At 39.6% G+C, this 24,666-nt stretch overlaps 1 protein-coding gene across 6 annotated transcripts; it reads left to right on the top strand.

Moving 5' to 3' along the window:
* Nucleotides 1-208: 208 nt before the first annotated feature.
* loxl3b (lysyl oxidase-like 3b) lies at nt 209-23,897 on the top strand. 6 transcript variants are annotated; one of them, XM_018666212.2, is made up of 18 exons: nt 209-399; nt 583-643; nt 1,309-1,397; nt 4,643-4,993; nt 5,565-5,728; nt 8,321-8,538; nt 10,746-10,811; nt 12,402-12,458; nt 12,994-13,201; nt 13,373-13,553; nt 17,136-17,290; nt 18,000-18,170; nt 21,397-21,556; nt 21,676-21,919; nt 22,013-22,128; nt 22,283-22,419; nt 22,657-22,768; nt 22,884-23,897. In XM_018666212.2, exons 4-18 carry the CDS (start codon nt 4,651-4,653, stop codon nt 22,952-22,954), a joined length of 2,403 nt encoding a protein of 800 aa, XP_018521728.1. In that variant the 5' UTR covers nt 209-399; nt 583-643; nt 1,309-1,397; nt 4,643-4,650; the 3' UTR covers nt 22,955-23,897. The 6 variants fall into 6 exon arrangements, with proteins under 6 accessions (XP_018521728.1, XP_018521729.1, XP_018521727.1 ...); XM_018666213.2 differs by lacking the exons at nt 209-399; nt 583-643; nt 18,000-18,170 and adding an exon at nt 19,817-19,972 and having other exon boundaries at nt 1,070-1,397; XM_018666211.2 differs by lacking the exons at nt 209-399; nt 583-643 and having other exon boundaries at nt 1,078-1,397.
* The last annotated feature ends 769 nt before the right edge of the window (nt 23,898-24,666 follow it).

The following is a 24,666-nucleotide window of genomic DNA, read 5'->3' as shown; positions in this document are numbered from 1 at the left end:
TTGTTAATGAGTAAAGAGCACAATATTCCCCTCTTAAATGGAGTAGAAGCATAGTAAATATACTTACAGGTACATTCCACCACTGATAATATTGATTGATACCACCAGTTTAAATAACTGTATGGTAAATATCTGCAGCTGGCTAAAGTTAGCTTAGCATTAACAGAAATCAATTGTCTGAGACTGGTTGCCAGGCAACCAGCGAACCGCCAAACCATAGTCCCAACAAAACCTGTTGTTTTTACGCTTTTTTTCTTTCCTTTTCTTTCTTTTTTAACGAAGTAAAAAGGAGTTCATTGGTGAGGTTTAGCGATGCTGGAAGGCGGTTTTTGTTTTGTAACTTCTGGACTGGGGCAGACTAGCTCCCATTTTTTAAAAAGTTTTTATGCAAAGTTAACGGTAAGCTAATAGTTAGGTAGTTTTTAACCACTCCAGAGAGTGGTATTAATTTCATGTAATTAACTCTCAGCAACAACGTGAATAATGTTGAACTATTCCTTTGTGTTAAAGGTTAACTGAAAAGGCAAAGTGTAGCTTTTTATTCAATATTCTGCCATTTTTCCACCTATTTTATTGATGTAGTGGCAGCACATAAAGTCACCATAACGCCCTATTAAGCAGCTCACTTCAACTGCAGACCAAGGTAAGAATGTTTAATTTATTTTAAATTCAAGATGTTATCATTAGAAATCTTTTTACAGCTCTTCACTTAGTATTTTCCAGTGCTGTAGTTTTAAACCTCGCCTTGATGAGTGTTACCAAAAATTGTCAAATATTAGATACAGAGAAGTTTGGTAACAGTTGTAGATATAAGTAGAAGTATGTGATACAGTATTAGATAATTAGTTGCAGTGGCGAGACAGCTGAAATTTCCACAGGTCAGGTCACAGAATCTGATGGGTCACAGAATTTGTTATAACACCTCCGGTTGTAAATCTTTTGCGGACACGTTGAGCGCTCCGACAGGCACGTAGGCGGCGTCTGAGATACGTGAGATTCACGTTTTTTGGCCCTTATGCAAGAACGGACAGCCTCTTACAAAATCATCCGTGAAAGAGTTAGTGTCTTTCCAGGGAATAAATCCAGCCCACTTCAGCCCCGGCAGCCTCCTCCTCCTCTTCCTCCCCTTCCTCCCTCTCCTCCTTTAGTGAGGGCTGTACAGCTGGCAATTTACAGACAATAACGCTGAAAGGAGTAATTGGCTGCTAGGTGGACCACTGCTCCGCAAACTGGACCCGCGTTTGATCGAGGAGATGCAGTAGCAGAAGTACTGGGATATTTATTCATCTTTTGTCTTTGGGGTTTCAGTTTGTGAACGTCCGGATCACCAAACTCCAAGACTCAGCTCCCCACTCTCCACTGGAACCGTTATAACCTCCTCATTCTGGCAACATAAGGTAAAGCAGATTATTTGTTATTAATTTGAGTGACTTTCTTACAAAGTGATTTGGCTGTAATTCAACATCAAATATCCTTACTCCGTTAGAAGAAAGTAACAAGCTACATTCAATACTCTAATCATACCCTAGTTACTAAAAACAGGTATCATTAGTACTGGTATGACAACTTTATAAGGCAGCATTGTGCTATAAAGTCAAGCTGTATTTGTGTATGCTGATAATATTCAGACTGTTTCTCTGACCAGTTTTAGGATGCACAAGATTAAAAAATGTGAGGAATGTTGCAACAGGAGAGCCAACTAAGAGTCTGAGATGTTGGTTTGGTGGTGTGCTGATCTGGTTTTAGATTAGCGGAACCACCTACTGAGACTTATTTAACTGATCTATACTACTGATTTATGAATCAGTAAGGTATTAATAGGAGCAATGCATGGGTTGCCAGCTTGTGAAAATTCCTTTTATGGTGCTTAGGGCTACAACTAACTGTTATTTTCATTATCAATCCATCAATAATTAAAATTTATTGTTTATCTACTTATTTGCATAAAATGTCAAAAAAAAAAGAAAAACAAAAACATGACAATTGCAGCTTCCTAGAGTCAATGAGATATTTAGTTTACAGTTTAACTAACAAAAGGAGCAATGATTGAAACAACTGTCAAAAAAGTTGTCTGATTATTTCTCTGTTGATCCACTCATTGATTTATGGACTAAGGGTTTAAACGCCAATGTTGTTTATTCTTTTCTCTTTTGTAGTAATGCAGTAAATCTTCATGGAGTAATTAGTTTAGAATAAGCCATCAAACCTGCAGTTATAGATGTTAAGAAATGCATTTCGGTTCAGATGCTGTGCAGCTGTTTTCCGGTAGATAAGCGGTCATTGGTAGGTGTTTTCTTGATGACTGGATAAACACTGGCCAGAGGGACAACATGGCTACCTAAAAGTTGTTCTTATTAATAGCTTATTATGTTGTGCTGTTAAATTTCTGACTCAGATGAAATGTGTGTTTTGGTTTGAGATGTGCATCCAGACCCTTTTTTTACAGAACAGTTCAATGTACCACAAAGCCAACAAACCCAAACTGTACTTTCTTAATATTGATTCGACCACTGTGTGTTTTCATCTTGAGCAATGTCAGTTTTCTCCCTTCCTGATCTTACTGAAGTATAATCTCTGAATGCTGATGTACCCCTCAGCGTTCACTTTTAATCCTGTTTCGTCCATCATCCATCCATCTCCCTCTGATGTGGCTCATGCTCATGTCTAATGGTTTCAGTATAAAGTTTCACAAAGTTCCTGTGAGGTCAACAACATGCTGCAACAAGGAGGGAAAATCTTTTCTGTAGCCTAGGGAGCTTTCACTACCAGTTTATTTCAGTCTACAAAACCACAAGGTACAGACAGACTTCTGGTAGTCATTAGCAAACACACTGAGTGTGTGTTTGTGTGTTTTGGTGGGAATGTGTACATGTAGTGTCTTAGGAAGAGACTTTGTGATGAACGAAGCGTTTGAACTGATTTGTGTGTTGAAGCAAAGAGTCACGTTGATCCAGGGGAATTGCTGCCTGGTTGATTTGAGCTTTTCACAAGACCTGATCCATGAGCACATTGGTATGGAGAGACCTTACTTCAGTGAGGGGTGAGAGAGCAAGAGAAACAGTTCAGTGTATGACAGAGAGAGAGAGAGGGAGCAGGTTGGTTTGAATTAGGGTTAGACTGTACACAAGTGTTGGCCTTGAAAATCTGTATCTGGAATCAGATACTGGTGAGACTGATGACTAACAGGAATCACCAGTTAGTAAATAAAGATATAATCTCTTACATCTTAAGCATAAGATATTTAATTTAATTAATTAATTATCCCTCACTCATTGTTTCTGTAATTTGATATTTCACTATCATCACCATATCATAATTTTGGTTCATACTAAACCAATTTATTTGCTGAGATCTGGAAACATTGTGTTGCAGTCCACTGTCCAATGGGGCTTTCTAGAGAAGCTAAACCTGAAAAAAATACATTGACAAAATATTCAACTTTGTGTGCCTCCCAGTAAAGAAGCAGCCAATTATATTTCCAAAAATGTGAGCTCTACTGTAAATTTTGTAGTAAAGGAAAAAGGTAATCTTTAAGGTTTAAGAAATAAAATATTAAGCACAAATATGTGGCCCTATGTGGCTTTAGTCTTTAAAAACCGCAGCTGACTAAAGCTCAGTGTGAACGTGTGGGGCCTTCCATACACTGTGAAATCGGACTCAGACGACACAGTCAGTCTCAGACATGTTTTGGAAAGGGTACCTTAAGTTTGTGGTTTCTGTACAAACACATCACACTACTGTATTTGTGTCTCTGGGGGGACAACCCCCCGCTCGCTTAAAGCTAAGCAGGAGTGTAGCTGTCAAGTTATCAATAGCAGGCCTATGTAAGCATTCAGTACCTACCAGAGCTGTACAGGAATGTTTAAGAGAGCAGAGTTCACATTTTGTAGGGAAAAGGTGGCTTCTTGTATAAAAAAATATGAAAAAAATATGAGCAAAATGTGCTGCCTGCTCAGTAAAAGTGAACATTAGCACCCAGACACTGAAAACCACAGGACAGAAAGCTGCAAAAATGGGACAAACATACTGTAAAGTGCAGCTGTTAATGTGTGATCAGCCTGATCGCATGGTCATTGAGGCCTACACATTTTTAGATGTTCCCTGTTATTCTTCCCCCACATCAGAGTCAAGTAAACACTGACCAGATGGTTTGAATCAAACTGCTGGAGCAACTCTACACTCTTACAGCAATCCTCCTTCCATATGCTTAGCATATTTTCAGTGCCTCTGTGTGTGAACCTTCTCAGTTGTAGTTACAACTACTTCTGAATTTACATTAGGTTGAAATATAGGAATCTTTTGTGTGTTGTGCATGTGGTGCTTCAAACACTGCATACTGCTGTGGCTTGTGAGAATCTACTTCAATAGGTTTCTTTTGGTGACTCTTTCCAAATCTTAAAACATACTTTTCTAGTCACAAAAACAGAGGTGTCGTCTTATTAAAATAAACAGCAGGTTTGTTTCTGTTCTGGGTAATTAGAAAAGCTCATTTCAAGTGATGGACAAACATCTGTGCTGTTCACTCAGTATTTTTTTGTGTATTATTGCTCACCTCCTATTGAAAACCCAGAAACAAACTTCTCATTTAAAGAAGTGTCCATAGACTTGTCTGATATTGTCTTTACCTTTTCTCCATGTGCAGCTGAAGTAATGGAGAAGTCAAGACGTGGGCAACGTTTAGCATTCAGCCTCCTGTTTGGGTTGTGGTTACCTTGCTGTTTAACCCAGACCACACCATCAACTGCAGCCACAATGACACCTACACCATCCCCATCCCCGTCTTCCCAGTCCCAGACAGAACGGCTAAAGGTCAGACTGGCCGGATACCCTCGAAAACACAACGAGGGTCGGATAGAGCTTTTCTACAAGGGAGAGTGGGGAACCATCTGCGATGATGACTTCTCGATATCTAACGCCAATGTGCTCTGCCGCCAACTGGGCTTCGTGTCAGCCACAGGATGGACACACAGTGCCAAATACGGCAAAGGTCAAGGTAAGAGTCTACACAGCTTTCTGGTTTTATACACTGTGTGCTCGGCTACATAAGTATATATGATTCAAATTCAAGTTCAAATTCATGTACATCAGAGGTATTCAGATATTCTGAACAATCACTGAAACTGTGATATACCTGCAAAACTAAGCGCTGATTAGCAGAAGCTTTTATGCTAAAACACTAAACTGAGACCTGTTAAAGGTCTGCATGTTAGCAAGTTGATGTAAACATTTAGCACCCCCTCACAGAGCTGTTAAAGTGGCTGTAAGCTCTTAGTCTTGTTAAAATTTATATCAGGAATGTTCTTACAGAAATGAATGACGTTTCACAATATTTCACAGATGAAGAAACCATCATGTTTAATCGGGATAACTTTCAACCTCGCTTTTAGGATTTAGCTGAGTTCCTTATTCAGTTGTTTTTTCAAGACTAAATGCAACTGTGGATGAGCTTCTTTTGGTTCCCTGTATAACAAGCGACCAAGTGTCCTCTCCAGGCCTGGACTGATTACTTTTCCACAGGCCTGGGGGTGTGCTGAAGCCACACTGACAGTTTGCTGCCTGTATAGGGAAAATCTGGCTGGACAATGTGCTGTGTAACGGAGGTGAGAAGAGCATTGAATTCTGCAAGTCTCGCGGCTGGGGCAACAGTGACTGCACTCACGATGAAGATGCTGGAGTTGTGTGCAAAGACGAGAGGATTCCTGGCTTTGTGGACTCAAATGTTATTGATGTAAGTAGCCAAATAGTTTTAAAGACATTTTGTAATTTATGTTGTGGTAAAAGTGATTTGAATTTTAAAAGTGAGTTCATTAAGACGCAGTTAAAAGGCCATAAACTTTTGTGTTAACAGGCCTACTGCTCCACAGCCTATAGGCTCTATATGGTTTAACCCACATGGAAAACATTTACTGCGTCAATGCAACTCCACCTGTAGCTGCCACACACATGGTGCTGATTAGCTCTACGTATACCATGTGTCTGAACCTGTTGAAAGCAGTTGCCTCTCCAAGTGTATTGTCCTGAGGTGATGTATAGAGTGGAGAGTTTTCTCAGTAAACCTGATAGCTCTTCCATAACAGAGAGCAGCATCAGATTCTTTGACTGATGATTTGGTGCTCTCTGGACAGAAGCAGGTTTATGACCTGAGGGTCACATGTTCAGAGCCACCAGGGAAATTTTACACAAGGAATCTGGATGATTTAGATGCTACAGTTAATTATGGTGTGGTAGTACAGTCAAATGACAGTGCACCCAAAATTACAAACAAAGTTGTGCTATCTTTTAGCACACAGTACCACACTGCTACTGTTGTATAATTTATGAACGGACATTGCTGTTTAGCTTTTTAATGTAATTTTCATAGCATTGTTTACTAAATGCCATTAAAAGTCATCAATAGCTCAAAACTTTAAACTCCAAAACTTACAAAAACAAAATCTACATAAGATATCAGAGAACTAATATTCATTACATTTAATTGCATTGTGGTGTATGATAAGAGATAAGAAACTTGTGCTGTGATCAGACGACTATACACGATATCAGCCCAACAGTAACCTAACACAATAGACTTAACGTGTTGGGAACCAAAGTGAACGCTGTGCACAACAGTTGCTTGTTTTATCCTATGAAGTGAGTCTTAGTAGAAGACAATAGATGCATCATCTGGGATGCCTCATCGTATCCCAGCAAAAAGACTAGCATGTAGAATTTTTTTTGCCTTCTTTCACCTAGTTCGATGCTTCTAAGCCATGATGTGTAAGCAGGGCGAAGTAAAATAGGAGTAATTTTAAGGCAGAACAGTGAAATGAATTCCTGGCATCTAAGTTCCAGTCACATCTCTAGGCCATTCAAAGTATGACTGGTTGGGATCCAGCACATAGTCTGCCATGTTCCTCTACCAAGTCATGGCAAAAATTATAACCGTAGGATTTCCTAATCTGAAACTGTAAACTGATCTGAAAAGGCAAAAATATTGTTATTTTGTTTCTGATCTCATTTTGTTCAAGTATCGTAAAATTATTTTTGTGCTGCTGTCATTTTATTTTACTTAACTATAAATGATAATGCATAAACTTGGTGAGAATGTGATGTGTGATGGAGCTTATTAGTTCACAAGTTCACTGTCTGGATTCATTGGTTGATTCATCAATAGGATGATCTGATTACAGCCAGAAATCTTCAGTTTTGTCTTAATGATGAATACTAAGCAGTGTTGTAAGTTTCTCTTCATAAAAGCTTTAATCATAATATTATGTCATATTATGTGCCATCGGAGGTTCTTGGAGGAGATACCTCCAACAATTCAAGGAGAATCATTCAGACAGTGTTTGTATTCATGTACTCAAAGTGGGAAGGATGGCTGACTGAATGTGAAGCAGAGTGTTTCTAAAAATGATCAGACGTGCTCAGGGAACCCTCTCTGAATAAATAAAGATTTAAAACTGAGGGAAAAGAAAACACAGTTGGGTGAGATGCTGGCTGAGCCGTTTCCAGCTGGTCATTATTTTCCATTTGTCCCCCTTTGATGTCAGTTTGTATAACTGACTGGTCCGAGGTGCACAAGGTTAGACTGGGGACCCGTCTCCACAGACCACTGGAAACAGCCTGAATGAATGAACGACTGGATGAGGTGTCCCTGTTACATAGAAGGATTTTATGAAAAAAAAGTTTCATAAGAGTAAGGGGGCGGACTTTCAGATACATAACTACTCTCCCTCTTTCTGCCCGCCCTCTCAGTCAGATGTGGCGTCCAGACTTCAATCTGTGATCGCAGCCTGTGTCTTTCCCCCAAATAAACCACAACGGAAGTGAGTCATAGTAAAGCTGGCAATCAGATATAGTCACGTTTACCACTTATGAGCTGTTAGTTAGGGAATTAAACCTACAATTACTCTATGTAATGGCTATGACGCACTGTGTAGTCTGTTCCTCTCATTTAAAAGTCTGCGATGTGCATGTGCGAGTGTACTGTATGTCTGTATGCATAGATTTGTCAGTATGAATATAAAGAAAACAACTTACTTGGAACACTAAAGCAAACATGTCTGTCTGCACAAGTAAATTATATAAAGAAGTGGTTTAAATCATGATAAATGAGAAATCTGTGAGATATGAACCAATAAAGATTAATAATTAATAAGAATCAGAAGAATTAGGAATTTACCTTCTCTACATCTCTGAGACTTGCTTTGTTATTCAAGATCATGTTGTGTAAATAGTATAAACTCAAAACAACCACTACACACATTTATTTACTGATAACCACAGATGAATTCATTCATAAACAGGTATAAATGTTATATTTCTCTCTCCCAAACAGGCCCACGTGGACGAGAACAAAGTAGAGGAGGTGCGACTCCGGCCCGTGGTCGCCATGGCCAAAAAGAGGCTGCCCATCACAGAGGGTGTAGTGGAGGTGAAATATAAAGATGGCTGGGCGCAGATCTGCGACGTGGGATGGACGATCAAAAACACCCGTGTGATCTGCGGCATGCTGGGATTCCCACACGAGAGGAAAGTCAACAAGAACTTCTACAAGTAAGTGCATAATCACTCGACTGCAACCACTGAAAGCTTGATTGTGGTGTGGGTTCATGAGGTCAAAGCTGCAACTGATTACTTACGACACCTGGGGTGGAAACCACTGCACCTGTAGTTAAAGGAGGAGTTCTGACAAGTTAGATGAGATCAATACCACTCTCACAGCTAAGTTAAGCTAAGCTAAGCTAACCAGCTGCTGGGTGCAGCTTCATATTTACTGCACAGACATGAGAGTGGTATCGATGTAAACCTAAACTTAAAGATCCTTCTTTTTTAACATTTGCAGGTTTTAGAATTGAAGAAATTGTTTTTTCCCCAGTACCAACAATGGGACCACTTAGCAAAGTGACTGTAATTTTGACGGGTTGTTTGCCACAGCCTGTTTGACATTCCCGTGGTTTTAGTCTGTAAAGCAAAGTGGCAACACTTTGACCAAACCACAAGCAGGAACTTAGTCTTTGTTTGGTAACGAGTGGACATTATAGGAGCTGCTGTTTACAGTGGATATGATAGTGACTGACTGTGTAGACTTTCTCTGCTGTGACTCTGGCAGACAGAGCTGTTTGGATGAACCCCTGATTGTCCTGTTCTGCGCATTATTTCTTCCTTCCGAGGACGCCTTTGTTTTTCCTTTGGATCGACACAAAAGCCATGTTTTTTGTTTGTGTTCCGGTCGGGTCACATATTTCATGTTCCCAACTTCTGTTCATTACTCTGCAGAGGAAGTTGAAGGGAGATTATTAACTGCCTGCAGAGATGGAAAAGTACAAACCAGTGTGAGTTTTGTCCAGTGTGCATTCACCTCTGCAGGGCTCAGTTTGTCACAGCATGATAGGTCAGAAAAATGAGATATCTGCTTTTTCTCAATTTTTAAGTATGAAAAACAGGTACAGTTAATTGGCAATAAATTTTGAATATTAGAAAATGCCCATCATGATTAACTCAAGCCCAAGGTAAAAATCTGTGTTTTGACCACCAGTTGAAAACTCAAAGATATTAAGCAAAGAGAAAGCAGCAAGTCCTCATACCTGAGAAGCTACAGGAAATGTTCCACATTAATCAGTTATCAAAGCGGTTATCAATATTGTTTCACACCAAAGTGAAAACAATTCTTGCCTTAAAATGTGAGGACAATGATTCCTTATTGGACTCTCTGACCTCCAGTTTCTTTTCCCAATTTGTCCTTCCAGTATGACTGCACACATTCCTGGCTGTTCTCCAGTCGAAGGCGTTTTATTCATCCCCTGCAGATGGTTCACAGTAGTACGAGGGGAAACGTGTGTTTTCTCTCAGGCGTGTGTGAAGGCTGCAGCTCTTGGGAATAATGCAGGGTCAGGAGAGGGGGAGTTGGTCGGTCACATAATAGGCTACAACGACTGGAGAGAAGCCAGTATGCAACAACAGTCAAACTGTTCTGTGTCAATCCCTCTGTCCCTCTTGAGTCTTTTCAGTTATATTGTATGAGTGAAGGAGGGGCTGAAGATGATGAAGTGTCTCTTGAGAACTCCAGTACAGGTTTCATTTGCTTGAAACAGAGTCAAAAAGGTGTTCTGAAGGCAGATATGTATGGATAGGCGCATACAGAAACTTTATTTGTCAGTTGCTGGTTTTGTGATAGTAGTGATTATCCTCAAATTTAGCCATTTTCCATTTTTTGCCCAAATCTATGTCTGCCTGTCTGTGGGTTAACTTAGTTCAAGTTAATATTTTGGGTGTACTCTACATCTAGTCTTTCCCTGTTATCACTAAATGGGGACTTTTAAAGTTAAAAAAAACCTTAGGTGTAAAAGGTGTAATTGGCTAGTCTGTCACCATCACTACCTTCACCATCTTAATGACTGGACTTCCATTGTATTAATTTACTGTATTAATGAGGTGTTTTATGGTTGCTGCTGTAGTCAAATGGCCTCCACAGTGCTGAACTCTGAATAGTTGGAATAGCTCTGTAATTGTGATCATACAGTGGTGACATTAAGTCTGTGACATAATATACTGGAAACCTGTGGAATGTCAAAAATGTTATTCACCACTGACCCTCCACTTCTTCACCTTAAAGAAATGTGTGTGTGTGTGTATGTGTGTGCAGGCCAGAAACACAGAGGGTGTGTGTGTGTGTGTGTGAGTGTGTGCAGGCAGTTAAAGAGTGTGTTTGCATGTAGTCTCTCTCCTGTATGTGATGGAATTTGGCTGTCTCACTGTTGCAGACGTCTGAAAAAGCGAGCAGCTGAGAAGGTCTCCAGGCCAAAGGTTAATGTTTCAGCCAGTGGAAGGTACACAGTCACGGGACAACCCACCGTCCACCTGCACTCCATTCACTGTAGCTTTGACAGTGGGTTTCCTGTCGGGAGTAGACAATAACCATTTAGCTCCTGTTTCTAGATAGCTGACCCCTTCCCTTCTCTCTAATATCATATTATTATGATGTGCAGCATGTGAATGGGTTGTGTATTTAAATTTTATCCTGCTGTAACTGAAGGTTGTCTTGTGTTGAGGGTTGGTTTTCTGTTTATTCCTGTTTCTTTCTTTCACATTTCCACTGAAAATGCACAGATTGACACCTGATCATGGGCTTTATTTCTTAAAATTTCTTAAAATCTACTGCACAAACCAAGTACAGTAGGATGTTAGTTCCTTTTTGGCAACTCTCACTCTCTTTCCTCTCAAAACAAACAAACTTAACAAGGTGTTTGTTATCAGTTAGTGTTTTTTGAAGCCCTTTTTGACGGAACAGATGTTTTCAATCTGTGCTGTGTCAGTGACCTGAGGCTTAATTTTTCCATGGATTAGTCCTAATGCAACAGCTGAAAATCCCATTCCTCATCATGGCATGCTTTTTGGAGGTGGCCAGTAACTTTTCTTCCTGGGTTCTTCAGCTAAAACAGTTATAGGCCTCAGTCTCAGGCCAGCAGCTCAGTGTGGCAGACAGGTGGAGTTTGCCACGTTGGACTGTAAAAGTCCATTACGCATTTCCTTTTTTTTTTTTTTAATACCTTTTTATACCTTGGATCCATACTGACACACTACTATATTAAAACAACATAATCAAAATTTACAAATTCTAATTGACTCAGGTATGGAGCAGAGTAACAAAATATCCTAGGTTTTGTTACAGGATGAGAAACTACAATTCTAACTTTGGCCTTGAACTAACAAAGTTGAAGAACCCACCAACACTGACTGTACAGTGTACCATCATGCTTTAATTATTACACCTATTTATAAAGTTTATTTACATCCCATCCAAACAAAAAGCAGTGCCATACATTAAACAAAATCAATGTGGTAACTTGAGGATCACATGGGAACATCAGACAAATAACATCAATAACATTCTACTAATAAACATGTTAATGATCATTCTTTACATGTCATAAATGTCATGCATATGTATGGCCAAACGTATATGGACACACCAATTTGTTCCACTTCTAGTTCATCCCAAAGGTTGAAGATGAGGCCAGACAAGTTCTTCCACACCAAATTTGGAGAACAATTTCCTTATGAACTTGACTTTGTGCACGCAGGAAACAGCTCAGACCAAAAGTTGGCTAAAATATATGGAAAAGTGTGTGTCCACGTACTTTTGGCAGAATGTTGCAGTGATGTAATTCTTTGTCACGTTTGTGTTTTTTTCCTGCATTTAAGAAGGATGTGTCATTTTCAACAAATCTGTGTCTTGTGCGACTTGAGTATGATATACACAAGAGCATGTTTTGAAGGAGACACATCCTTCCAAACAGTGTAACTACAGTTTTTAACATAATTGTGCATCATGTAACCTTTGTCACTCTAATTGTTCACATTGTCACCTCATTTTTTTTCTCCTAACTGTGTAGTCTAACCCCGTGTTTACCTTGCAGGCAGACATCCAAAGCTAAAGCTAACTCTAAGTCTAAACAGAGCAGCCCTGGCAAAAGGTAATCTGAGGATAAACAATTCAGTGGGTAAACTGAAGCTGTCTGAAAAGACCCACACACATGCTGCTTCCACAAACCTCACAAACAACTGACATTTAAACTGATAAGGAAGTCAGGATTAGTTAAAAATGTTGGATGTTCCCAAGAATACAAAAAGCTAATTATTCAAGCATCTGCCCTGCACATGTGGCTGGTTGAGAGGAATATCTATGATTTTCAGATTTACTTTTGGTCTCCAGGATAGAACCCAGGCAGCTGTGGGTGTGTGTGTGTTTAACACTGAATTTCTGATGCAAGCCATTCTGTTCAGTTTTTTCTTTGTGCAGTAGATCAGAAGGATTGTGTAGCTTTGTTTTCATTAATGAAATTATTCATTTGTGTGGTCATTCATTTAAAAATATTTGAATGTGTTACTTGTAAACACTTTATAAGGTCTTAAATTTTCACTGTGCTGTAAACACAACCAAGACATTCACTCACTCAGTATTTAAGTTATCACAGTCCTAGTCCTTGACCCTGTCTCTGGTCTGTCCAGGTTGTATTTGGAGCGTCAGAAGAACCACTTCCTCATCCACTCTGTGGCGTGTACGGGCACAGAGGTCCACCTGGCAGCCTGCCCCCTGGAGTTCAGCAAGCCAAACACCACATCGTCCTGCGCGGGCGGCATGGCAGCTGTCGTCAGCTGCATGCCAGGGCCACTGTTCACGCAAAACAGTGGCTTGAAAAAGAAACTTAAAACCTCGGTAAAGTAGTTTTTAACTTGCTTCAAAAGAGTTAGTGCTGTGAGGTTAAAGATGAACCTTAGGGCAACAAACAAAAGTCAGTACTCTAGCTAGCTGTTATACTTGGTAGATATCACATATCTGCTAGATTATGTAGATTAAAATACCTTTATGTGTCTGTTTGTTGTCTAGAGCAACGTGAGGCTGAAGGGAGGTGCCAGGGTGGGCGAGGGCCGGGTGGAGGTGCTGAAAAACAATGAGTGGGGAACAGTGTGCGACGATCGCTGGAACCTGCAGTCAGCCAGCGTCGTCTGCAGGGAGCTTGGCTTTGGTAGCGCCAAGGAAGCTCTCACCGGAGCCCGTATGGGACAAGGTCAGAAATAAAACCCTGTGACTGAAAAGAAAATGTACAGTGACAAAAATGTTTTGGTTTATGCCAACCCAAACAGAAATTAGATTCATGATCAAAAGGATAAATGAACTATTACGTAACTAGAGGTTGTTACTTAATACAAGCCAGTCCGTATAAGTAAAAGCTCATTGGGATTTATTCAGCATAAGTTGCCCAGGCTTTATGTGACAATTTTCATCTATGAAGTCAACAACAAGTCAGCGGGCAAACACTGATTCAGCATTTTCATTGGTTGGCTGTCTTGTTGATCAAAACATTTAGTGCAATGAGCATTTTAATTTGAGGTTAATCTTTATTTAGCTGTATAACTTAACAGGAAAGTTCAATGAAAAAGTGAAAAGGAAGTAGTCAAAAAACATTCAGTCCAAGTGTGATTTGGCCAGTCTTGTGAAATGGCCTTTTTCTGTAGAGGCAGTGCTCCATCCCCTACAAGAATCTAAAGGTTCACCCTCTAATCTTAGCGTCCAATATAGCAAACCTCACAAAATATCGGATCTTTGGCTCAGAGAGGTTTAACTCAGCTTTTATATTTCTGCATCCTCACAAAGCCACAAAATCCTGAAAACTATTTCAGATGGTTGCTGTTTATGAGGTTAGTCTGTCAGTTCTTTGTTTTGACTTAAATCCCTCTAAACTTGTCACCTGAGGCAGGATGTCCTTATAACTGTCTGAAGAGACGACGTCAGTCATCACCTGTCAATCTGCAGCCTGTCTTATCTCTCAGGTCATCTCTTTGGCCCAGAGAGCCGATAATCTGCTCTCAACAAGGCCACATTCCTACACAGATTCCTCATTTAGAGCTTATTTTAATAAGTAAAGGAATGCTCTGCATGAAGAAAGAAAAGACATTTTCTGTAAACACCAAGTCACTGCACTAAGATACAAGTCTTAGTGGATCATTTCCATCTATGACTACATCTTTTTCAGAAATGCAAGACATTGTCTAACTACATTCCTGACATTAATTCTTCCATATAGTTCATATAGTTCCTTTGTCATTAAATTACTCTTTACAGTTAGTATTTCTGATTCCTAAGTGTCTGTCAGGCATTTTTAGAACAGAAAACCGTCTGTTATTCCAGCCAGGCTATGGATCATTTACTGTGAAAATGAGGCAGTCGATTTCACAATTCCAGCTTGTGTTTGAGCTCCCTGGCCTCCATGTGAGTAGTGGTAAATCAGTTTTGAGTCAAAAATCACTATTTCTGATGATTGGAACTGAAAGACAACAACTGTTTTTAACTACTGTTGATGAACTCAGTGTAATTGTTCTTAAAATTCCCACCAGTAATTTACCAGAGAAGGTTCTTAATTTTGAACAAAACTCCTCAGTTCATGTCGTCACTTATCTTTTCTGGACACACACACACACACACACACACACACACACACACACACACACACACTTAACATATTAATTTTCACAGTTGGTTAGAAACTGCTACGAAATTTGTCTGAAAAGCTCATCTGACTCAAAACTGATGAAGGCTGAAAGCAGCTGGGATGGGAACCCTAAAGCTGAATGAAGTTGTGTATATGTGTGTGTGTGTGTGTGTGTGTGTGTGTGTGTGTGGGTGTGTGTGTGTGTGTGTGTGTGTGTGTGTGTGTGTGTGTGTGTGTGTGAGACAAAGTGAGCATGTGTCCTTGTGAATTAATTAACACTTTAGAGAGCCTGCTTTTAAATTTTAGGCAGATGTTTGCAAAGGCTCACTGGTTTTATTTCTATCAAAATACTTTAAATACCACTGAAAACAGGCCACACTTTAAATCCTAAAACTCATCATCACATAACACTTCAGAAAATCTTTTATTCACAGCAATATGTCCTTTAGTTTAAACTTCCTCAGGCTGCAGAGAGAGGAAGCACCAATCCACCTGACACAGGTGTGTTGGATTAGTAATCAGAAAACAAGATACCCTGGACACTTCTTATTGTTTCCTCTATATGAGGACACCACAGAGATTCTCCTGCATTTACTAATTTCTGTTTCAAGTGTAAGACTGTACTTTCATATTTAACAGAATGATATGAGAGTGATTTCAATCCTTTCTTTAAATCTTAGCGAGCGAACAAATGACAAACTGTTCCTTGAACATTCTTCAAGAGTTTGATGACTTACATTTTATTTTTGTGTGTTTTGGATCTTTTATCTTATTGATTTATGTGTATTTTGTAAAATAAGACAATATAGTGATTGTCTAATATGAATAACTGTTGATTACTCATTAGGATCCACACCTGTTCCAGTTGATTTAGTATTTATTAGTGGTGTGCTGTCTTTGCAGCCTGAGGAATGTGCACTAGAAGTAAAATGTTGCTTTGAATAATTATTCTCTGATCCAACAAAGTAAGTAAATATGATAAGAATTTATCTTTGTGTGTGTGTTCCCCGTTAGTGGTATTTGTAGTATTTGTGTAAACTGTCCTGATATTCCACCAGTACAGAAACAAACAGTCTTTTGAAGGGCAGCCGGGTGGGGCCGTCTGCTGCTGTGTACATTATGATTTCCACCACAGAGGAAGTTGGCTGAGGAGACTCGTCACAAAATCTCTTTGAGGCACCAGCATACCAGCTCTGTGCTCAGATGGATGTCAGACCACCACCTGGCTGAGTTAGTCCAAGAAACATTCCTGAACGTCACTGAAGTCGGAAACGAGGCGGCTGAAGGAATTCCTTTCATAGAAATTGCATAATACAGTCACCTTATGGTGCTATGACTTATAGTGATGAAGTGAGAGTTTACAGAGTGAATGTAAAGTAGGGTGTCGCTGATAGAGAGCATGCATGCTCAGCAAACATGCCTCAGGTTAAAAAGTGACCTGGGTATTAGTTGTATGTCATAACATACAATATTCTGGACTTCCAGATGTTCCTCTGTGCGCTGAAACATCAGCTGCTACAGTTTCTTTTCTGTATGAAAGAGTGATTCAACCTGCATCCAGTTCATTCACTCTCCTACAGAAAATGACCAGATCTGTGAAATCCATGTGTTTGTTTTACAACAGTAACATTAGTATAATTTGAAAGAGGAGATAAACTTCATCTGCAGAAAATCCAAAGAAAAAGACATCACTGTTTCTCATCAGGGAGAAAATGTTTGAGTGATTCATTTTTCTTGGCCCAGATTTCCTCAAACACTCTGGGAGTTTTGACAGGATCCAAAAAGCAGGCGTGAACTGACCTGGATTCTTCTAATCTGATCTTATTAACCTGGTTAAGGCTCATTAAAATGCTGCAGTGCTTGCAACTTTTACAAAAGACCTGTGCCTCGTTAAAACATGATTCTTATGTGACTATATGTACGTTTATTTCTGTTTGTTTACCATTTTAATATTTTCACCAAGACCAACAACAAACTTCATGCAAAAAAAAAAAGAAGAAGAAATTAATAAATGATTACTGCTCAGTTTAGGGGGCAAATAAGATAAAAATCAGCTCAGTCAGAAACAGAGAACTGAAGACATCAGACTTTATTACCAAGTCTGAGCACGCTGTCTAACCTCTGGACCGCTGTCGTCTGTCTTTAATCATGCCTGTCCAGGAATGGGACCAATCTACATGAACGAGGTGAAGTGTTTTGGTCTGGAGAAGTCCATCTGGAACTGCCCCTTTAAAAACATCACATCAGAGGACTGTCAACACATGGAGGACGCCGGCGTCCGCTGCAACATCCCCTACATGGGCCTCGAGAACTCGGTCAGAGCTGAACCTCCTTTATAAAATGTTTCATCTTAAAACTGGTCTGTTTAGGAAATGTTAGATAATTGTAGCACAGGAAAGAACTTGAACAATGTTTATGCTTGTTTTATACTGTTTTTATTGTGCTGTCCATTAATTTAGCTCTTTGCTGATTTAACTGTCTTTTTAGTTTGTGCTAACATCTTAGATTTAGAGCTAATACTCACAATTTTCACTCTGAACCAAAACTTCTTCACTGCTGTCACGAAAAACTGTGCTGTCATTTTGTCTTGTTCTTAGTTTGAAATTAGTTTAATGGCTTGAAACCAGCTCAGACCAAATTTTATTGATTGAAAAATATGTCAGAGCTCGTATAGTTTTCTGAAAACAGCACTTTTGTGCATACTTTTTTTCTGACAACAGTGATTTCCCTTTAACGTACAAGTATTTCTGGTTATACAGTTTGTATTTTACCAGATTATACTCGTCCATGTCTCCTGTAAATACACACAGAGCCCGGGCTAAGTGGGATAAAAACTCCAGAAACTGTACACTGTCATTAAAGCAATCAAGTCAGAGATGTTTGAACTGCACTGTTGTAGCTTATAGCATGGTATCAGCCATGTCTGTAAGATTTTTCACTAACAGAAAACAGAGTTTTCATCCAGCCCAGCTCTTGTGTATCTACACTCTGCTTTGTGATTCCTAACTCCTCGGCCCCGCACAGATCCGACTCACAGGGGGACGGACACGTTACGAAGGCCGCGTGGAGGTGCTGGGCTCAGACTCTAATGGGACGCAGAGATGGGGTCTGATCTGCGGAGAGAGCTGGAGCACCAAGGAGGCCATGGTGGCCTGCAGGCAGCTGGGCTTGGGCTACGCTAACCAGGGCCTGCAAGTAGGTTATTAACACCACCAGGGCAACTTCCTGCAGCAGAGCAGAGCTGCTCTGACCAGCAGGTTGTCTCCTGGGATATCTGACATATGCAAATATGATATACTGTCACGAACACTCAGTGGCCAACTATCTTCTACTTTTATTTGACTTTATTCTAGTGCAGGAACATGGCTTATACTTCTCTGCTTTAGGACAGGTGTTCTCAACGTTCTTTGCTCACGACTCCTTGAAATTAAGCCATGTCTACTTGTCACTTCTCATTGTGGGTTATTGCCTCAGTGTGAACATCAGTTATGAGCAGTTGAACCAAAGAGGGAATTCTTCTTCCCAGATTGTTTGAAGAATGTTTTGTGGGCCCCAAGTGTTTAAAGTAATGATGAATGAGGGAAAATGTACTCAAGAGAAAGTTTTTTTTCCTTTCTCAGTGTTTTAATTACCTTGTGACCCTCTCAGACTTATCTTCAGGCCCCTTAGGGGGTCCTGACCCCCAGGTTAAGCAGCATTACCTTAGGAACAAGTTGATTTGTATTTAAAACAGGTTCAATATCATTACTGAACTGGCATTTTTCCCTGCTCAGTTGGGAAGAAAATGACCCAATAAGGCTGAGATTTTTATAAAATGTGGAGTCAAAAAGTGCCAAAAATGTTCCACAGAGATTTATTGGGTTGGGTTGATATCTAAGGAATGATCCTAAGTCACTGTTGTGTCATTAAACCATCCTGTAGTACTGTTGGATCCATGCAGGATAGATACATAGACGCTTTTACAGAGAATCCAGTTGTTATCCTGATCATACACATATCTGATCTTAGTATAACCGACAGACCTCTGCTGCTTTAGTGTTGGACCTATCATGTTGTCTGAGAGAGTTTTATACTTGGAACCTGCTTGTTACTTTGAATCATCACCAAGGTTTTTGTCACCCTCAGGCCTGCAGCTCAGTAAACTCTAGACACTGAGAATGCGATGGATCAGAAATTCCAGGTGGATGTTTGTTTTCTGAGACACTGGATCCAGCTTCTCTGGCAGCAGCGACACAAGTGTGTTTCCTGTTTCCTCAGCCATCCAGGGGAGTTAGCTGTATGTGCACATACTGTAGGAAGGTATATCTTATAAACTGGCCACTGCGTGTATTTGTTCAAATTTAGTGCATATATGGTCAGAGATATTTGTCATTTGTCACATATTTGTTAATATGTGCAGGCTGTACTAATTTTTTCTCACTTGTTGCCAGTATTAGTTTTAAAAAATCCTTAAACAGACGTAGCTCTAACCCAAAATTTTTGGTGTATGTATTTTTGGAATATACCTGAACATGCATGCACTGATGAATGACAGTATATCATATTTTCCATATGGAATAGATGCTTCTTTTCCATGTGGGCAGAGCAGCCACACATGAAGTTTCTAATCAAACTCAAAACCACTCACCACCAAAGCCAAGTGGTGACCTCATCTGGAAACCACTTTAATGTTCTCCATGGCTAGAGAAGTCTAGAGAACCAAACTGCTGCTTCAACGACGCATTTTCCACCGCCTGAGGACTGAGTGTATGAGCAGCCCCTAGGTTTAGCCCAGACAGTTCAGAGACAGGACAGGAAGTGTGTCCCCCCTCGCACTGACTCCCAGCAGGACCTCTCTGCAGATCCGGATAGTGGGCGGCCGGAGCAATTATGAGGGCCGGGTGGAGGTTCAGGTTGGGTCCAAGTGGGGCACAGTGTGCAGCACAGGCTGGACCACAAAGGAAGCCATGGTGGTTTGCAGGCAGCTAGGGCTCGGCTACTCCATGCATGCCATCACTGTAAGTAGGACCGAAAGTGCTGAACAAATTTATTGTTTACAGGACAAATACAATCGAATACGATCATTGACATTCACTCATTCTTTTAAAATAATCATTAGATGCAGGGGCAGCTTGATTTTAAGGAAGTAATAAAGATAATTTTGAAAAATTTGAAGATGTTATAGATTTATTGTGCAACTTTGAAACAGGATGCTTTTTTTATTACCTTTTTCATGGCTATAAAACTTGCTATAAAACTTGCTTCAAATAACCTGGTTAATTAAAATGAATGCATTTAAAAGTAAATACAAGTCAATAAAATTGATTTAGAGAAAATCTAAGACAGGGTACAATGGGTATGGAACTGACATTTCAAAATAAATCCACATAAACTCACATTTAAACAAAAAGAAAATTGACTTAAAATGATTTTAATGATTTTATAGCTCCATTCTGAAGCAAATTATAATTCTTTGTAAGTTAAAAATCTAAACAAAGTTATTGGTGAAAATAACCTTAAATTATGGGTTCATTTTTACTGTTTCAGTGTTTCAGCGCTTTGAGATTTTGGTATAAATTTTAATCTCAGTTTATTGCTGATGTTTTGAAACTCAGCTGTAAATTGTGGTGAGTTTCACAGCAGTAAACTGGGAGGAAATGTGAGGATTTGGTTGTACTGATGTGTGTTAAAACAAAATTAGGAAGTGCATCTTTAAATGCAATAAAGCAGCAATAAATATCAAGTTTTAGTAAAGAGGCACAGAGACCGAATCCTGAACCCACAGAGCAAAACATATCACAGCAAAAAATCACTTTGTCCTTCTGTGGCTTCTTCCACATGTTGTAAATCACTGACTGAAGCAGAAATAAATTAGGCTGAGGGAAAGTGGGAACACAAATTACTGTTCTTTGTGACAACATTCTAATGATGTTTGAAGGTGTAGTGATTTTTTGTTTTACAGGACTGTAAAAGCTCATGAGATTCTCACTCCTTGAGGACACGATATTTTGGAAACAAATGCTTAAATACTTGACACATTTAAAAAGAATCACAAGGAGCTGAATGCACAAAATGCAATTAGCAGGCCAAAACAACATGATATAAAATTCTTGTATGTAAAAATAAAGTTTTCTGTGGTTTAGCTGACATATTTAGAGTAAGTCTGTCATTATGTTTATAGTGGTTTGCAATTGAGAGGCCTTTCGTAAGTAGTGCGATCATTGAATTGCTCAGTGTCTGCACGAAGTTACTGTCCTCCGGTGATCATAAACTCAGTATTACTCAGTGTCCAGAGCGATCAGCCAAACATGAGTCATGAACATCTGTTTTTCACAGCAGCAGCATCACTCTAAACTGTCTGCAGCTCCATTTGTGAATGATTATATTCTGATCGATGCACCATTTTTGTTTTTGTTTCGTTTGCCGTCCAACCCAATCTAAGGAAACCTGGTACTGGGACAGCAGCAATGTGACAGAGATGGTGATGAGCGGTGTGAAGTGCACGGGAAACGAGATGGCTCTGAGTCAGTGCCAGCATCACAAAACTGTCAGCTGCCAGAAAGCAGCAGCAAAGTTTTCAGCAGGAGTCATCTGCTCTGAGAGTGAGTGAACAACAGAAACTTTTCATTCCGTTTTCCTTTATTTAACCAGATAAAAGTCTCAGAGGAGAGAAATAATTGGAAATGTTGCAGCTTGATCTAAACTATGGTTTTGTACCTAGCGGCCTCTGACCTCGTCCTGAACGCCCCTCTGGTCGAGCAGACGGTTTACATCGAGGACCGCCCTCTGCACATGCTCTACTGCGCCGCTGAAGAGGACTGTCTGTCAAAATCTGCAGCCAAGGCCAACTGGCCGTATGGACACCGACGCCTGCTTCGCTTCTCCTCCCAGATCCACAACATTGGCCGGGCCGACTTCAAACCAAAGGCTGGGCGGCACTCGTGGGTCTGGCATGCCTGCCACGGGTAAGATTAGATTTTTAATGTAGTTTCTTTAAGATAAGTCTGTTTAAATTTATTTTTTGTTGTTCATAATGACATCATCTCTGTATTTTACAGTCACTACCACAGCATGGATATTTTCACCCACTATGATCTGCTCAACGCCAACGGTACCAAAGTGGCAGAAGGACACAAAGCCAGTTTCTGTCTGGAGGACACAGACTGTCAAGAAGGTGAGTGTTATGCTTAAAATTTTATGTATTAGTCTGTATTTAGGTATCATTTTATTTTCAAAAATCCCCATGTTCATATCAAATGGGGATTTTTGTAAACTTAATAAAGAGTAATTTATATGACTTCACTCAGTCTTTTATTTGTGACACTCAGGTGTTTCTAAGAGGTACGAGTGTGCTAACTTTGGCGATCAGGGCATCACTGTGGGCTGCTGGGATTTGTACCGCCATGACATCGACTGCCAGTGGATCGACATCACAGATGTTAAACCTGGAAACTACATCATGCAGGTGAACACGATCATGTGTGGCTTAAAGTGAAGACCGCTGTGTTTATACTGTCAGATGCAGACAGTTAAAAACAGTATACAACCACATTTACAATCACAGAAAAAATGCACTTCTCTAAACTGCTAGGTAAATATGAGAAAGCCACAACTGAGTCATTTAATTAGACTCAAGATGTTAATCAGGGAAAAAGGAGTGCATCGTCTCTGTTATAAAATTGTTTGTTTCTCACCTGCCCAGGTTGTGATTAATCCCAATCACGAAGTGGCCGAGAGCGACTTCACCAACAATGCCATGAAATGCAACTGCAAATATGACGGACACAGAATCTGGTTCCATAACTGCCATATTGGTAAGAAAAATACAGTCAAAAACACTGAAAAAACTACCTAATGTTAATGTCAAATGTGGCTTTTATTTATTAAAAGCTTTTTTTAAACTGATATATTTGTTGTTAATCCTTATAGGTGATGCATTCAGCGAGGAGGCAGAGAGGAGGTTTGAGAAATACCCTGGACAGAATAACCAGATTTCTTAATCAACAATAATCTCTCAATAAACATGAGAATCAAGGTGGGGGTTGAATAAATAAAAACACACCTCACCAGCTCCAAAAGAAAGACACAATCCCTTTGTCTTGGATCCCCCCACATGTCTCAGATTAATTGTAATCATGGAAGAAGCCAACAGTATTTTCCTCTGGTGAATGTGTTGTATGTCTGAGTTTATTATACTTGAATATTCAAGTGCTAATGTTTTTTTCTGGATTATCTTTTCTCAGTCTAATGTGAGCTAATGCTATATTTTTATCACAGAATAGAATTTTATAAAGTCAGTTGTACAGCCTGTGTACAGCCTTCTATTGAATGTTTTTGTTCCGAGTTATAAATGAGGTGTTATTTTTAATAATTTTTTTATAACCAGATTTATTTTTACTTGGAGCAACCAGGTTCAGAACTACCTGAAGTTTTAATCAGATTGTAGTGCGTTTAAAAGCTAAAAAGAAAAAATCAGAGGCATGAACAGGAACAGATGCAGCTCTATGAAAGTCTTTACTGGTGTTAAATACATTTTAAATGAAAGACTTTCCATCACCAGAAACCTGCAAATGTCTCTGAGCAAAATACTTTTACCTGGGTAATTCCCTTTGGACTGGAAGGTTAGCATGAAGGCTAAAGAGAAAAAAGCTCCTGTCCTATCAAGCCTGCGTCCACAGTTGCAGTATTTTATGAATGTATTTATTGCCAACATCAAGGTGCTTAAGAGGAAAACTCGTTCACTAGGATCATTGTCAGTTTGCTTTGGAACCAGTTTGAAGCCACATGTAGCTTTAGTCTGTGTGTATGTTAATAGTCTTTTAGAGTTGAGACATAGACGTTATTGGACAAAGACAAAAAAACTACAATTACCCTAAACATTTGCTGTTTGTATGCTGATGTAATCACACCTGCTGCACCAAATAAAAAGGAGAGGAATAATAAGTGTTCTGTATTTAAGAGACTTATTTGATTAGAAATTCTTCACTGTATTAGGTCACATTCTTGTGGGTTTAAAGCAGCAGCTCTCAACCTTTTTCTCTGAATTGTTTTTAAAAGGCTTTAAACAAGACAGAGTATCTGCATAATTTTGTCCAGCAGAGATGTTTTTTTTTTATGTAAACCTACCTTGTTAATAATTTCACCCCAGCCCTCCAGTTTGGAAATCACTTGTCAAAACTATTAACAGAACCAAAACAATATATTTTTTCCCTCATTCATGCACCCATTCAGTTGACTGCATGAGACCTTATAATGGCCTATATTTGCTACAGCAGCTCTCAGTGCAGTTCTTTGGTTCCTAAACACTGGAATTATGACATATCAGCAATCTGGAAAAATCTCATGGATGTTTTCTGACATTTCTGAAGCTGCAAAACAATTTTTGTTAACCTGGGAATCAGGCTAAGGTGGAAATATGGAGGCCGAGTCGAAGTTTCCACTGAGATACATGAGAATAGATACTGACTGGGTTTTCATTTTTTGGTGACTTCTTTTAAATTCCTGCTAGAGAAGTTGTGCTTGACTAAGACACATGTAGTAATACTGGGATCTTACTTACAGACTGCCAGCTGAGAGTTCATCTCAATCTGCTGCTAATCTCAGTCTCCACTGCCACGGCTGAACAATCCCATTAACCCCAGTTAGCAATCACATTAACCGTGTGCACAGCAATACGACAAGTCAGCTCACATCTCAGGACGTGTATCGAATA

The sequence above is a fragment of the Lates calcarifer genome, linkage group LG19 (assembly GCF_001640805.2).
Source record: "Lates calcarifer isolate ASB-BC8 linkage group LG19, TLL_Latcal_v3, whole genome shotgun sequence".
Taxonomy (NCBI): Eukaryota; Metazoa; Chordata; class Actinopteri; family Centropomidae; genus Lates; species Lates calcarifer.
Note: the sequence above shows the minus strand (reverse complement) of the source record. Positions and strands in the feature narration are given on the sequence as shown.